This window comes from Pelodiscus sinensis, chromosome 5 (genome assembly GCF_052426305.1).
Source record: "Pelodiscus sinensis isolate ZL-2025 chromosome 5, ASM5242630v1, whole genome shotgun sequence".
Classification (NCBI taxonomy): Eukaryota; Metazoa; Chordata; order Testudines; family Trionychidae; genus Pelodiscus; species Pelodiscus sinensis.
Genome location: NC_143056.1, coordinates 119,610,043 through 119,626,570, shown reverse-complemented (window position 1 = coordinate 119,626,570; position 16,528 = coordinate 119,610,043). Strand labels below are relative to the sequence as shown.

Below are 16,528 nucleotides of genomic sequence, written 5' to 3'. Positions count from 1 at the left end.
ACTCACCATGAGATAGTCGTCGTTGTTCCAGACGACTATCAGCTCCATCTCCATCAGCTTGGTCACCAGGCGGACAGTGCGTCCAAAAGGTGCAATTTGGAGTCCATTGCTGGTATATGGCAATTTGATGACACTGTTAAGAGAAAAAGTTTAATCCTATTATGTAAATGTACGTATGGTAGGATCTGGTACTTCTAGGCAGCCATTGTTTTGTATTGAGATATTGCATAGCTATCTGTGTACCCCATGGGTATTTTGTGGCAAATTAAGAAAGAGCTTTGTTTGTTCCCTCGTAGCTGGGACATTTCAGGATATTTGAAAAATGCTACTGAATGCCAGACAATTTAAAAAAAGACCAACAATATACAGCTAAGGCCTGATTATTATAATAAAAATCAGCATGGGAAAAGCACATATGGATTGAGGGGGAATAACTGGTTTGGATTTTATAAAGCAATTGCTAATCTCTTCATAGGTATCTCCACACACACATTGTCTGAGTAGCAGTAGCTGTCACTCATGACCCTGAAGAGGTCATGAGCATCACAGTCAGTGTTCATATAGGAAATCTCCTAGTGCTGAGGCTTGGCACTGTGAAGGGGAATCACATAATGAGAGCTAGGTAGCAGGAATGGGACTGGGATCTAGTGGCTAAACCCTAATGCTACAGACCAGTGATGATAAAGTGTAAATATATATTGAATACATTTCATCATTGTAGTATGGGGACACCAATTTTAAAAAGCAGTTCCATTCATTTATAATTGTCCTTGCAAATCAATCATAAGCCGAGTATTTTTCAGTGTAGTTTGCCATATGGAAGTATAAGTTATGAGAACAGCTAGGTGAATTAATTTTTTTGGCTCGCTGGCAGTTCCAAATAATTTTAAAAAATTGGCTCGGGTCTAACTGAATTTGAAAATTGTAAAAAAAATTAGCGAATCAAAGAAGTCCATTTCAGGTCTCATGCAATGTTTTGTATGACCTGAAACATTTTGTTCCTGGGTGTTTTTAAAGGGGCTAGAGCCACATAATAGCTGAAGGTGCTGGTGCTGATATAATTTCTCTGATAAGCTTTAGGGTTAGGGCACTCATGTGGGAGGTAAAAGTTCAGTTCTTCCCTCTGCCTAATGGTGATAAGGGGTCTGAACTTGGTTTCCTCTGTTGCATGAGAGTGCTCTAGCCCCTGGCCTATGGAATATTCTGATGTGGGACTCTGCAGCCAAAGCTGTTTCTACATGGATAAATAATTAGTCATTCAGCCAGAGACACAGTGTGATTCATTAGCCAGATTATTAGGATTCCTTCCCTGGAAGGTGGGAAGCTCAAGTCCCTGAAACAATGACTATTAATTTATACAAAGTGAGTTTACTATTACAGTAGTTGAAAAACTGTCCACTTGGAGGAACAAGACCTGTTTTTATTTTTAGTTGTTGGGTGTGGTTTTTTTTTTGCAGACTATAGTTGTAAATACACAGGGGAATATAATAAAATATGAAATTTCTATAGCCATCCATATCCTTTCTCTGTGTTTACCACAGGCAAAAACTCAGAGTTGCCTAATTCATGAACATTGCTGAAGTTTCGTTATGGGAATGTCAGCTTCTGGAAGGCAATTGACACATTTCTCAAAGCTCCCCAGCAATCTGTTTCCCTGATTTTGTTGTATTCTTCATATGGTAGTTATAGGAATAATGAGAACAGAAAGTAGCCATGGCAGGTATGGTGTTCCAAGTAAGTCTCTAGAGGTTCTCCTATTTTCTGCTCCCCTACAAAAGTGCAACACTCAAAAGTTTGGTTTCACAGTCACTGAAGTTCAGGTTAAAATGAGCTCAAAACAAAACATATTTAACCTCTAAATTTCACCTAATTTTGTGAGCTGGCCCAGAGGAATTTGAAACTAGAACTAGTCTCACAGAAGACCTCTGTAAGGTTTATGTCAATAGAGTTTTAATTTGGGAATTATTGTGAGATGAGATATTTTACCTGCTTTTTGGCTTCACACTGAGTATTTTCCATAGGTGTAGTCTACATTTAATGTACATTTATTTGGCAATTATAATCTGCTTTCATAGGAGGAGAAAAAGTTGGTGGCTAGGTAGATAGTTTGTGTCTAATTTCTATAATTTATTAATGCACTTTGGGCATGAAATGGATAACTGAAATGGAGAGACTGAGCTGTCTCTACAGTACCATCACAGAGCTATCTAGTGTATCTCACATAGCTTCTTGCCTTTCATTACTCACTGTGATTTGATATATCCCTGAAGCTTACCCAACACCTTTGATTACAATGATGCTTTTTTCAACTATGACGATGACAGCTCCCATCTCAATGATGATTCTTTCAATTTTTTTGTTCATCCCACGGCGGAACTGGATGTTGAAGTCTGGGGTAACATCATTGCATACGGTAGCCATGATGTAGTTGCAGGTCCCAAAGAAGTCATACAAATAATTATCAAAGGTAGAGAAATGCCCTGCACCCCAGGTAGAACATGAGCCCTTGTCTAAGAAAGGAAAGAGAAAATGTATTTAGGTTGTCTTATGCCATGTTTGATGAGGCTGACAGTCATTCCAAACATTACCAGAGGTGTTCTAATAGCTGGAAATGCTGACGAGCTTGACATTTAAAAAAACTCTCAGAGAAACTGAATTTATGTTTAAGTTCGGATCTATTCTTTTTCCAGAGTATCTATATACCTGTAATTCTTCTCCTTTATTTTTTGTCTCTGAATGACATCTGCATTGGGTCATCTTATTTTTTTCTCTCTTTTAAATTTTAAGTGAACACAGTGTTTGTGAAAGATGCTCTGACACACATTTGAGCTGGCTATTTATATACAGGGGAAATACAGCTCGGATAACACCATAGCAATTTTTCTTCTCACTGCCCCAGAAAATGTGTCTTAATACCAGGTTTGTAGTGTGCTTTCTCTCTCTTGTGATATTAATATGTAGAGGTAGGTGACCTTTTGTACAAAACTTTTTTGGTGAAAAATGCCAATTTGGCAATACAGGAACAGTCCACAAATTCATGTTGTTTTGGGAAAAATTGTTTTGGCTGGAAACTTTCCCTCAACTCAAAAATATATATATATCATTTATTTACATCTTCAAAACAAAATGCTCCAATATTTTATTTCAAAATTATTCTTGTTCCATAATTTCCTTTAATTGTATTTAAAAAATTGAATATTGGAAAATAGACAAAAATTTAAATGTTTCATTAAACGTTAAATGAAAGAGGAAGATTTTTTTGTGTCAAATGATTTTTTTTCTACTTTTTGATTTGCTGAACATTAAAATATTGTTGGTGTAACTGAAACAAAACTTCCTTTTTTTGATATTTTTTGGAATTGCCAGTGAACTGAAAAACTTGTTGTTTGTGCAGTTTGTCTTCGATGGAACCAACTTTGTTAAAGGCATGAGATACTTTTGAAGAAAAACTGGAATGTAGATGCAGTGAACCTATCACAGAATAATACTGAGCTGGTAGAGACATGTGGTTAGGCCTCTTCCAGACATGCCACGAGGGACTTGGAGGAGTATAGAAGAGATAAAATATAGTGAACTGAACTGTGCTGTGGTTTGCCAAAACCCCCTAAATTCAATAAAGGCATTCGAATAATTCACTCATGGTCAGATTTCTAAAAATTGTCAGTACCCAGATTGGGACACGTTTTTCTAAAAAGCTCAGTTGCCATTCAGACAGTAAAAGAAATGGTCAGATTTTTATAAGAGCTGAGCATGTTAGCATCAGTGTCAGTGGTCTTTATTCTAAAATGAAAAATCTGGATGATATTTTTTCAAATATTTTTGTCAAAATGAAATATTTTTTAAAAAGCCCTTAAAATGTAATGATTTTTTCCCAACATTTTAGTCAATTTTTAATCAAAACAGGTATTGAATAATTAAAATTCAATATTCAAATAACCATTTTGGTAATGGGCTTCATAATATTTTTAGTAACCATTTCAGCTATTAGAAATTGAAAAAGAATGCCTTCATTTAGAATCAGAATTTGTAAAAATTATACTTTTTTAAAAACAGCATACAAACAAACGGTATTTAAACTGGTTTTAAAAGGATTTACATGTTGTAGGTGTTTGAATTTTATCTCATTTCAGTGTTTTAGATTTCTAAAGAGGGTATTTTGTACTCGGTTCTTTAGTTTCCTATGTTAGACATTCAAATTTTACCAAGAATGTTCACATTTAAATCTTCATTTATGTTTAAAAGACTTTATCATGGTCTTATAAATATCTTGATTCTAAAAGCAGGCTATCCCAGGGTTTGTGGCTTAAAGTCACAGGCGCACAGCATGTAGAGATGCACATGACCCTGTAGTTGGCTGCTTTGGGCATGGAGGGGCGCAGCAGGCAGGGAGCCTGTCCCAGGATCCCATTGGGCTGAAGGCCAGGAGGCACCTAAGGTAAGCACTTCCTTGATAGAGCCTACACCTGGCACCCCACTCTCTTCTGCACCCGCACTCCTTGCCTCAGGTCACAAACCAAACCCTCTGCATCCCCTCCTGCATGTCTCAGGTCAGTGGTGCGCAACCTTTTTCCTGGTGTAACTCTCGGGAAAATTTTGGTAGAACAACAACAAAAAAGCGTGGCCCCTTTAAATAAATGCCACTCCCTGCACTACTGACTGTCTGAATCACAGTGCTGTGTCACCTCCCCTCCCCCCCACAGAAGACAGCTACAACCCCCACAGGTTGAGCACCGCTGTCTCAGGTCACAACACAAATCCTCTGCGGCTCTGCTCTTGTACCCATACGCACTCCCAGATCCTGCACTCCTCTGCAGCTCAGTCCTCTGCCCCAGGTCTCAAGTCTATCCTGCCCTAGCCCACAACCCCTTCCCAGACCCTGCTCCTCTTCCTGGACCCTGTGTCCCCTCCTGTACCCCAATCCAATGGCCCATGTCACAACCGTTTCCTTCATCCAAACTTCTTCCCAGACCCCACACCAGCTCCTGGACCTCAATCACCTACCCTTAGCTCCCTTCTTCACCAAATCTCCATCCCAGATCCTGCACCTCCTCCATTAATATCATGGAAGAGTGCAATCCTTGACCATTTACCCAATTTTCGGAGAGACTTCCCGTCAAAAATTATTGTCCACCCCTGCACTAAGAGGACTTTAAAATAAAAGAATTTTAGGTCTTGATGCTGCAAACATTTAGGGGTACATACTTAAGCACCTGAAGTCAATGATGCATGAGAGCTAACTTGATAAAATTGCTAACAGGATTAGAACCTTTATTTTCAATAGTTGTTTTGGGGGGAGGGATTGCTTCAAAGAACATTTATTATAAATTTTAATCTAATGTTGTAATAGCACAAATTTTAAGACTATTTTTAGAAAACCTCAACCTCATATACATTGATTATTTTTATAAAGATGATTATATGAGTCACCTTGCACTGAATCACCCATCCTATTTCAAATCTGCAGACTGGAAACAACTTCAGAACATTTGGAATTTTCCATGACATTTTTGTTTTATTTTTCAATCAACTTTAAAGCATATAACGGTCACCTCCTACCTCCTTCTGAAAGAAGGTGCTTACAAAATATTCATCTATTTTATCCAACAAGTGTAAAAGAAACTATTACCTGAACGCAGCATAGTCTCATCTTGTCCACTCCAGGACTCTTCATTTTTGTCATCTGGAAAATAGGAGTTGGTTAAACATTGCCACTGATCCTTCCAGTCAAACCTTGCATATTTTACCATGAATACAATGCTCAGCTTTGAGCTTACATGGCTAGCTTGTTTGGGTCTTGCCAGTTTTCTACTAAAAAGGTATTAGTGGGACATATAAGGTGCATCTAGACAACATTCCTCTTTTGATAAAGGAATGCAAATGCTGATTTACAAATCTCTTGCTTCTTTTGCATAATCTCTGCCGATTGCTTTTTCGGAAGAGATTTAAAAAAAAAAGCAGTCTACATGGGATTCTTTCAAGAAAAAAACCCTTTTTCAAAAAAACCCTTTTTCCTGAAAAAATGAGGTTTACAGGGTTCTTTCGAAAAAGGGGGTTGAGAAATGCTGTTCTATAGATATAGGGAATGCTGTGATAGGTAGAAGTAAAGTGTTTCAGTGAAAATTTGAATGTAGGTAAATAATAAATGGGAATGCCAAAGCCATATAATCAGTATATTGAGTATAATTTTTGCTGAGTGACTTTAGCAGACATTCATTCATTTTGTATATAGGGAAGAATAAGGCTCAGTTAATTATTGTAAGAAATCATGATTGAGTTGCCAACTGTCTAAGACTTACTAAGCACATAACCCCAAATATCCTCACCCAAAGCCTCACCCTGCTCACCACATCCTCCCTTCTTCTGTCACTCACTCTCTCCTACCCTCACTCATTTTCATTGGGCTGGGGCAGGAGGTAAGGATTCAGGAGGGGATGCCGGGAGCAAGCTCTGAGAAGGTGTTTGGGTGCTAGTGGGGGGAGGCGGGCGGGTCCAAGCTGGGGAAGGAGGTTGGGATGCAGGAGGGAGTTGGACCTGCTGGCTCTGAGAGGTGCCTCAGGCCTGAGGCAGAGAGTTTGGTTTCTGGGGAGTTTCAAGGTTGGGCCAGGAGGTTGAAGTGCAGGAGGGGGTGTGGAGTGCAGGCTTTGGGAGGGAAATTGGGTATAGCTGAAGCTCTGATCTGGGGCAAGGAGTTTAGGGTGCAGGAGGGGTTCTAGATAGTCCTTGCTTTGGGCTATTCCTGGTTGGCAGTGCAGTGGGGCTAAGGCAGGCTCTCTGTCTGCATAGGCACAGGAGGTTTGAGTATGGGAGCAGGTGCAGCACCTCCAAGTTTTGCATCCAGCTTCCTCGTGCCCAGAGCCCAGCCTTGCTGCTGACTCACTGTTGGCTTCGCTAGTCCTGGATCCTGACAGCTTCACCCCCCACCCCCGGGGTCCCACCATCCTCATGGGCTCTGCAGCCCACCATCCCTGGAAGTATCCCTGCTGCTTGGGTTGCTACTGCCAGCTCAAAGTTCTGCAGCCACCTCCAGCTGTGGCTATGTTGCCAACTGTCCCAGACTGGCTACCAGATATCATTTGCGGCAATGACATCTGGTCCATCCAGTCTGGGAGATTTAACAACTTTAGATGCCACCCCCCAGACTGTGGCAGTGCAGGGCACAAACAAGTGTGGTGGGCACAGCACAGCACCCCTACCCTCAAAATAGTTCCAGCATCACTGCCTGTCTGCCTGGCCCTGTGCTACTCCCAGAAGTGGCAAGTACCTCCCTGCAACCCCTGAAAGTGCGGGGGGAACAGGGAGCTCTGTGTGCTTCCCTCACCAGCAGGCACCATCCCTACAGAGCTGGTGCTCAAGATGGGGGAAGTGCATGGAGACCCCTTTGGCCCTCCCACTTAGGGGCTGCAGGGACATGCTGGCTTCTGGGAGTGGCACTGGGCCAGAGCAGACAGGAAACCTGCCTTAGCCCCACTGTGCTGCTAAACTTTTAGCAACTTAAAATCTCCTGGATTGGCTGTAGTAGCCTCTAGGGGTGTGTCTAGACTACATGCCTCCGTTGACAGAGGCATGTAGATTAGCCAGATCGGCAGAGGGAAATGAAGCCGCGATTAAAATAATCGCGGCTTCATTTAAATTTAAATGGCTGCCCCGCTCTGCCGATCAGCTGTTTGTCGGCAGATCGGGGCAGTCTGGACGCGCCGCGCCGACAAAGAAGCCTTTCTTGAATGGCACAGGTAAACCTGGTTTCATGAGGCATACCTGTGCCGATCAAGAAAGGCTTCTTTGTCAGCACGGCGCGTCCAGACTGCCCCGATCTGCCGACAAATAGCTGATCGGCAGAGCGGGGCAATCATTTAAATTTAAATGAAGCCGCGATTATTTTAATCGCGGCTTCATTTCCCTCTGCTGATCTGGCTAATCTACATGCCTCCGTCGACGGAGGCATGTAGTTTAGACGTACCCTAGGAGACTCCTGCCAAAACCGGGAGTATTGATAACCCGAAGTCATGAGCAGACAAAGGGATGACAGAGGAAAATATTTTTCCTGCTTAATCTCTTCTGCACAGGAAATTTTGTTCCCTTCAGGGTTCTCTTTTTATAGCTTTTACCTATTTATGACAGATGAAATACTCACTTAAGTCAAGCCAATCATTTTCATGGCTGCCTGAAGGAAAAAAAATAGTTACAGTTAAGAATCATCTTAATATAAAAAAAATCTAACATATATAGAGTGCCTTTTACCCTAAATCTCTTTGCAAACTAGGTTCAGGAATCTCATCATCCAATAGTGAAAGACAGCCAATTCTGGGGAGAACCTAGCAATTCGTTAACTACACATGGGGTATGTCTACACTATGGAATAAGGTCAACTTAAGATGCACAACTTCAGTTACATTAATTGCGTAGCTGAAGTCAAAGTACCTTAACTCGACTTTTGGTGCTGTCCACACTGCAGGAAGTCGAAGGGAGAACACTCTCCCTTCGACTTCCTTTACTCCTTGTGGAAGCAGGATTGCCATCATCGACTGAAACAAAAGACAGAACTACGTAGCACTTTAAAGACTAACAAGATAGTTTATTTATCATTGACTGGAGTGCCCCTCTCATTTCGACTTAGCTTGTCTACAGTAGAGCCGCTAATTTGAACCATGGAAGATTGATAGCAGCAGCTTCGATCTTCTCTGTAGTGCAGACATACGCATAGAAAGTGAAGAAAACAGAATACTGTATTTTTTCAGGAAGAATTTTAAATAAGCCGAATATATGATATGATTTATTCTGAATACAAGAACTGATATGCAGAGCCATATTTATTTCATCTTTGCAGCTAAAACTTTTTTTAAGCTCTAAGTGCTCAGAAATACAACGGTGTGAAATTTTCACACAAAACTTTTTTTAAGAAAAAATGTAGTTAGCAGCAACAGAATTTGTGAATTCAGATTAATTTCATTGAATTGTTTGATTTAAAACCCCCTGAAAAATTCAACAAAGTAAACATTTTATTTTGACATTTTTTAAACAAATCTTTTCAGTTCAAAATGACTTTGTGCAAAATTTCCTATAATTATATTGAAAAACCCAATTAAAACATATAAAAATGTTTGAAACCAAAATAAAACATTCAGCTTAATGACTTTTTGAAAACTTTTTGATTCATCAAATATTTTTAGAAATTTCATATTCCGTTCCATCTTAAACCATTTTTTTTAATTGCCAGCAAGCAGAAAAATCTGTTTGAGCAGCTCTGCTCATCAATCTGGACCCTTCTGTATTATGTCTTGAGAGACCAGGGCTGGTCCACAACGTTTTGGCACCTGAGGCAGGGAGCTTAAATGACGCCCCCATGCCCCCTTGCTGCACCTGCAGCAGACACAATTTTCTACACTCTGGGTCCTAGTGGCACCGCCCTACCCCCCCACAGTCTGGCACCTGAGGTGGCCGCCTCAGTTCGCCTCATGGAAAAGCCAGCCCTGGAAGAGACTGAGAGAAGCTTCAGCAGTATCATGACTCTTAGCTCCATGTTGTCATTGTTTCAATGACAGAATAACTTTGATGGACAGAAGCAAAGTCATCTGGGAAGACCACTAAAAACTAAATATTCACTGTCCTCAATGCATTCAGAAATGTGGTATCTTCATGCTCTTGGACTAGCAGGTATCACAATCACTGCCAGGGAGCAAATGCTCAATTTTTAATGCTATCCAGTGTATTAATATTACTACAAATATATTAATTAGTAATAGTAAAGCACTGTGACCATATAAAGCGCTAAGGTCCAGATCCCAAAGGGTTGTAGGCAACTCTACACCATAATCAAGCAAGGAAGGTCCTAACCAAATAATTCTGCCAAACAGTTCAGAAATTAGTTTTCAAAATCTGAACTTTTATATGTACACAGCTTTTTAAGGAGCATTAAACATTACATATTAAGTACCGTGAGTCCAGAAGAAGTGCTTGTGATTTGATTTATGTCTATCATATTATTCACTCTTTCCAACTCTGTGGTAAACTGTGGTGCCAGAAACAGTAGTGCTATGGCTGAGAGGCAAATTATGGTATTGGTAATAGTGGTTCAGGAAGCTGCCTTATTGCCACTTTATGAGTGTGTTGCTATGGGAGCCATGGCCTAGTAAGACTGGCTGCAAGACTGATCAGTTAAGGCCAGCTCTGACAGCAGGGCTGCAGGAGACTGGCTCCCTGCATTGACACGGCAGAACAGGAGGGAGCTCCCTGCATAGCTCAGGGTCCCAAGACACCAGACCACAAGGTGCTGGGGAGGTTGGAGTTGTCCTGGGCTGAGTAGAGACTCAATTGAGAACTGCAAAGACAAGGATGAGCACCTGATCTTTTCTGGGGATGACTTCCACACTCCTGGCTGATGAATGAGGGAGTGGGTCCATGACACTGGATCTTGCAAGCACAAGGTGCAGAGGGGAGGCTGAAGCCCTGGTGGGGCAGAGCTGAGACCTCCCAGGCAGCAAGGAGGAGGATAAATATTGCTATTTGTGAGCCTTTGTGGTATGCGCTTCACTTGCCATAAAAGTCACCAGGTACCATGGCAACTAAGCCCAGTTTAAGGCATCACGGCTAACCTCAAGACCCCCATTCCTCTGCCACCTAAAACTGTAAATACCTAAACTTACTTGATACCTTCATTTTTATTGTAAAAGTTCCCAAAGCTGTAAGCACTGAGGTGTTTGCCTGCCTCGAGTCATGTGCACTGCTACCTCCCTCTACGGGAATGTATACATAAGGATAAAATACCTACATTTGGTCTGAGTCATTTGATTTTGGCTCAGGGGCTCAGGTTCTGAGATGGAAAAAGGTCTCTGTAAACATTTGGGCATGGGGGGGAGCCAAGCTCTGGGATTCTGCAAGCTAATATTTCTTTGTAGGCAAATCCTTCAGTCAGAATTCATAAAGGTAGCCCTTTACATGAGCTCCTCAAAGCAGGGACTTTCTGAGAATGTGTTTTGTTCAGTGCCTTGTACAATAGGGCCCTGATCCTGATTGGAACTTATTGGGAACAACTTCAGCTTAATTGTGTAATAACAGTCAACGTATTTACCTCTTTTCAGTAGCTCTTTCTGCCTGTGGAGAAATTGTTGGGATATATAACTCCCTTCAAGCCCTGTGAAAACAGAAGGTATGGATAAGTCATCATCTCAACACAAAACAGGAAAGCAGCATCAGTTTTTAAAATCTCCATCTTGTTCTTTGATTTACTGTACACCACAGTGTCACATGGACAACAATCAGCATGCTTGTGCCAATGCATGCACAGCTTGTAATGAACTACTTTTGAATTTTATACAACATGCATAATGTGACAAAACAAGCTAAAGATTTGTTAATCATATGTAACACACAAGGCCTAGCTACATGCATACACTGCTGTTCTACGGAGGCTACTAAGGGCATGTCTACACTCAAACTATTTCGAAATAACTAAAATCGATTTAATAACTCCCAAAATAACAAAATTGAAATGGCATGTCCACACTATGGGGAAGCCTCGAAATTAGTCAGAGGCAGGCTCTGTTATTGTGGACATGCTACCTTGACTTAGAGCTCCAGGAAGCACTGGGGAGTAATTACTATGAATTACTCTGGAGAGTAGTTATTTTGAAATAGCAGCAGTGGTGCGTTCACACTAATGCTATTTTGAAATAACAATTTTGAAATAAGCATTATTCCCTGAGGAAAGCAGGAGTACAGATTTTGGAATAACCAGACCGTTATTTTGAAATAATGGGTTCGGTAATGTGGAAGCTCTGCCTATTATTTCAAAATAAGGAGGGTTATTTCAAAATAACTTCCTAGTGTAGACCAGGGCTAACGGGCTCATTAACAGCCACTGAGGGCCCAAGGCCAGGTAGGGAAGGATGGCTCTACACCCCCGAAAGGGGCAAGGCCCGGAGTGGAAGGGGTAGAGCCGACAGCTGTAAGCCTTTAGTACCACACAGAGGGTGTGTCTAGACTACAGGGTTTTTTCGAAAAAACTTCCCCTGCGTCTAGACCGCTGTCACATTCTTTCAAAAGTAAATCGAAAGAATGCAGCAGTATTTTTGATCATGGAAAACCTCGTTTTATGAGGAAGAATGCCTTTTTTCGAAAGTGCTCTTTTGAAAAAAGGCGCTATGTAATGCAAACTGTGCTTTTTCGAAAGAGAGCATCCAGACTGCCTGGGTGCTCTGCTTTTTTGAAAGTACTGGTTGTTGTCTAGACGCTCTTTTTCGAAAGAGGCTTGCAGTCTAGATGTAGCCAGAATGAAGTGTGATCCTCCTAGCTCTCAGAGCTGCATGGAGTGTTGCTCTGGTGATCTTGGGGTAATTCAAAGGGGCTGCATTGGTAGCTGGAAGCTCTGGGCCCTTTTGAAACTCTAGGCCCAGTGGCAATTGCTCCCTTTGTCCCTTCCTCCTCCCCTTCCCCCCCCCCCCCGGGTCAACGGGCCTGTATACAACATCTGTGGAGGAGCAGGGTTCAAGAGAAAATTCCCAATTTACTGTGAATGTGTGAGCTAACATCATCTTACTCCACATTTCTGTTCCCTATAAGTCTGACTCTAGCCATGTGCTTCACAAGCAAAAATAAATTGTATTCCTCTTAGCACAGTAGAGCCATTAGAGCTATCGAAGAACAACCTGGGCTCTAATTTACTTCAGGCTTCCTTAATGAACTTACACTTAATCTCGCTTTTTTAAAAATGTGGATTTAGTATTCATGAAAGGGGCAGTATTTGATAGGCTTGGTGCCATAGATGTAGATTCAGAGGGTGCATCTAGACTGGCAAGATTTTGTGAAAAGCGGCCGCTTTTGTGTAAAAACTTGCCAGCTGTCTATACTGGCTGCTTGAATTTGCGCAAGAGCACTGACTTTGTAATGTACAAAATCAGTGCTTCTTGAGCAAATACTTCACGCTTCCGCTCAGGAAAAAGCCCTCTTGCACAAGTATTCTTGCGCAAGAGGGCCAGTATAGACAGGGAAGAATTGTTTTGCGCAAAAAAGCCCCAATGGCTAAAATGGCGATCAGGGCTTTCTTGCGCAAAATCGCATCTAGACTGGCCACGGATGCTTTTGCGCAAAAGCACTTTTTGCGCAAAAGCATCCTTGCTAATCTAGATGCTCTTTTGTGGAAATACTTTTAACGGAAAAACTTTTCCGTTAAAAGTATTTCCTCAAAATCATGCCAGTCTAGGAGTATCCATAGAGTTCAGGCCAGAAGGGGTCATCTGATCATCTAGTCAGAACTCCTGTATATCACAGACCACCAAAAAGCATTCATCCTTCCCCTGAAGTTCAATGCTAAGCTTGACTAGCAGATTTAGACCACAGTATTTAAGGCCACAGGAAACTAAACAATTGTATGCCATAGTCTGAGAGCAGGAGGGACTGAGGTACCTCAAAGCCTGAGGCCTGTACAAGTGGCAGGTAATTGATTCAGTGAGAGAGACCCAGATGATAGCAAGTGATTTAAGTCCTTTATATTAGACACACAACTGCATTGTCTCATCAGTGTGCCTCAAACTTTGACTGGGATGGTTTATCCTAGAGGTAAAAAAGTTTAGCCTTCATATTTATTAATTCCTTTGTCCTCTGTAGTGACAGTCACCAAGGATGTCAACTGTAAGGAACTACATTGAAACTACTACCTAAACTAACCAAGTAGACTTGCAATAGTAGTAGCTTTTGGCTACTGTCTATTTGGGCTTGTCTTGAAACAGTGACAGTGATAAGGGCTCTATATCAGAATCTTTATTACTGGTGGTTAGGTGAGAAAAAACACAGCTTCATTTTTCAAATTCTAGGTTGATTGAGCAAGGATGCCTGTAAGACAAACAATTCTTTGTCTTCAAAATTGGACATATTTGATCAGTGACACTGCTCAAATATGGAACCCGAAGGTGTAACTTTTACAGCCAGCTTTATTTTTATTAAAACTGCACTTTAGGCCTCTTCTGATGATGACTTATTACAGAACCCAAATCTCCGTGTTGATTAGTAACTTGGAATGTGGCCCCTGAATTAGATTTAAGATTCATAGTCCCTATTCTTGCCTTGGTTACAATGGTGCTAATGAAGTCAATGGACTTATTGTGGGATTTATACTTGTACAAGTAGGATCAGAAATTGGCCCTCAGAGTTTACATAAGGCTTTAATTGTTCATATTTTTCTTTTTCCAGTTACAGCACAAATCTCTGATCTAAGAATAATATGTACTGTTACTGGAGTCGTATTATATGGGCCATTAAGTGTGGTAAACACAATACAGAAGAAATAAATTTAGCTTTGTTCAAACTAAGCTGAATAAATTATGCATTTTAACAGCTTGGACCATGTGCTTGAAACATTTTTGGCAGCCTTCATAGCAATTGTAAAAACTGATAATTATGGAGTAGACATAGAACAAATAGTAAAAAAGGAAACCAGAGTCTTAAACAACACAGAAATTAATCACAAAATAAAGATGGCCTTCAAATAACCCAGTGCAAGCACTTGGGGGGGAAAGAGGTTCATTACAGATTCAATGTGTTTACATGTCTATGATATCCAAAAAGGTTGGGCCAGAAAGGGGTGGAAGGGCAGATCCCTTAATGAAACATCATTTTTTTAGTTTTATATACTGAGCTAGAAAAACATTTTGAGAGATTTCATTTTGACACTGCATTGATTTGAGCAATCTGCCATATTTCAAGCATGGACATTCTCTTTTAAAGAATGGCTTTAATAAAGAAAAATGTCTTTTTTTTGCTAACAATTATTTAACACCTTGTGCAGTGTACTTAACAGGCACAATTCTGCAGAGGGTACATATACTGATCTCCCACTACTATGAATATGAGTGCTGTATGTCGAGCTACTGCAGGGTGGAGAGCCTTTGCTGTTTGCAAACACAATACACAATTTACCATCAGCCAGGTAAGGCTCTGTGTTTTTTAAGTTAGTGACATAATTCACTCACTATGTACCATGCAGTGAATGATCCTCCAAGAGTTTCAATCACCAGAAAGTCCAAATAGAGAGAGTAGGGAGGAAAAATAATTTAAAATTGTTTTCCTATGTTGTATTTTCTATCACATTTGTGAAAGATGCAGCTTCATATTTTTAACTTCTGATGAGAAAAATATAAATTGAAAAGACTGTAATTCCACTGAGGATGGGGAAAGAGAGAAAAAGGTTTGCATCCCATGTACTGTTAGTATAATAATGGAATCTTCTAACATCCCACACTGCAGTCTCCCCTTTTTTCACTAAATATTTAGTTTCCTTTGATTAACACACAGTAAAACATCCATCAAAAGAAGTCTCATGTCTAGCTAAAGATCTTAGACTTACCTGTGCAGTGTAGAAAACTGCAGAAAATTAGTAATAGTAGTGCCAAAAGCATGGTGTTTGCCTTGAGTGGAAAGTTTCTTTTTCAGGGCTCTCCGCCCCTACCTGCTCAAAAGGGGCAGTGCTGCTGCTGCCACCTTCAAGCCTTGCCTTTTCAAGCTTGGATGCTTTATATATAGAAGGACAAAGCCCTCCCTCATTCCCATGGACTTCAGAAATTGCAACAGCTGGAAAAGTGGAGTAACCGCCAAACAGGATCTTCCACCTTATCAGGCTAAACACACCTAAATGCCATTTATAAAAGAAGAAGAAAAAACCCTCCGACATCACTTCTCCAATTCATTATCATTTTTCCAAGGGCAGTTTAATGGATGCTTTGCAACAGTTCAAACACATTTAACTATATCTATTGTACAAATTTGGTATCACGTCGAAAAAATACAGATTGGTAGTGTGTAAACTGTGATTGTACCAGATAAAGAGAAGAGTAATGTTGGGATCAATAACCCAAAGGCAAATAAGAGGTAGGGTGAATTTGAATGGGTGCAGAGAAGTATGGAGAAAAGTGCTATTGTATGAGTGAATAGTATAGCTCTCAGACCTTCTAATCAACTCTTCTTTCTTTCTTTCTTTCTTTCTTTCTTTCTTTCTTTCTTTCTTTCTTTCTTTCTTTCTTTCTTTCTTTCTTTCTTTCTTTCTTTCTTTCTTTCTTTCTTTCTTTCTTTCTTTCTTTCTTTCTTTCTTTCTTTCTTTCTTTCTTTCTGTCTTTCTTTCTGTCTGTCTGTCTGTCTGTCTGTCTGTCTGTCTGTCTGTCTGTCTCTCTCTCTGAATGGCCTTATTCATCCTTTCTTTGACTGACTTCTCCAGCAAAATGATGTGAAACTTTTCCTCAACAAAATTGATAGCAGTTTCCTCTTGAGGGATGGGGGAGTTTCAATTAGCTCTGGATATCCGATTTTCATTTGTACTGATATTAGTTTCCATGCTGGGCTGTCCCATTGTAATACTTTTTCGCACTCCTTCTAGAAGTGATCCCTTCAGCCAGAATTGAGGCATGTGAAGTAGATCAAGCATGTTATGAGTCAACAGTGTGTCCTTATTTCCAAGAAAGCTAACAGCATATTGGGCTGCATTAGTAGAAGCATTGCTAGCAAATTGAAGGAAGTGATTATTCCCCTATATTCGGTACTAGTGAGG

The 16,528-nt window shown here is 40.6% G+C and overlaps 1 protein-coding gene across 1 annotated transcript in view; it reads right to left on the bottom strand.

Moving 5' to 3' along the window:
- The window catches only part of LOC102443629 (uncharacterized), a 119,105-nt gene extending 103,644 nt beyond the window's left edge, over positions 1-15,461 (bottom strand). Inside the window, exons 1-6 of the mRNA XM_089778837.1 lie at positions 15,335-15,461; positions 11,066-11,128; positions 8,132-8,161; positions 5,627-5,680; positions 2,276-2,510; positions 7-133 (exon numbers count right to left, since the gene is read on the bottom strand). Of these exons, the coding sequence (XP_089634963.1) occupies positions 7-133; positions 2,276-2,510; positions 5,627-5,680; positions 8,132-8,161; positions 11,066-11,128; positions 15,335-15,386 (561 nt within the window). The 5' untranslated portion in view covers positions 15,387-15,461. The remainder of the gene's footprint in view (positions 1-6; positions 134-2,275; positions 2,511-5,626; positions 5,681-8,131; positions 8,162-11,065; positions 11,129-15,334) is intronic.
- Between the last annotated feature and the right edge of the window lie 1,067 nt (positions 15,462-16,528).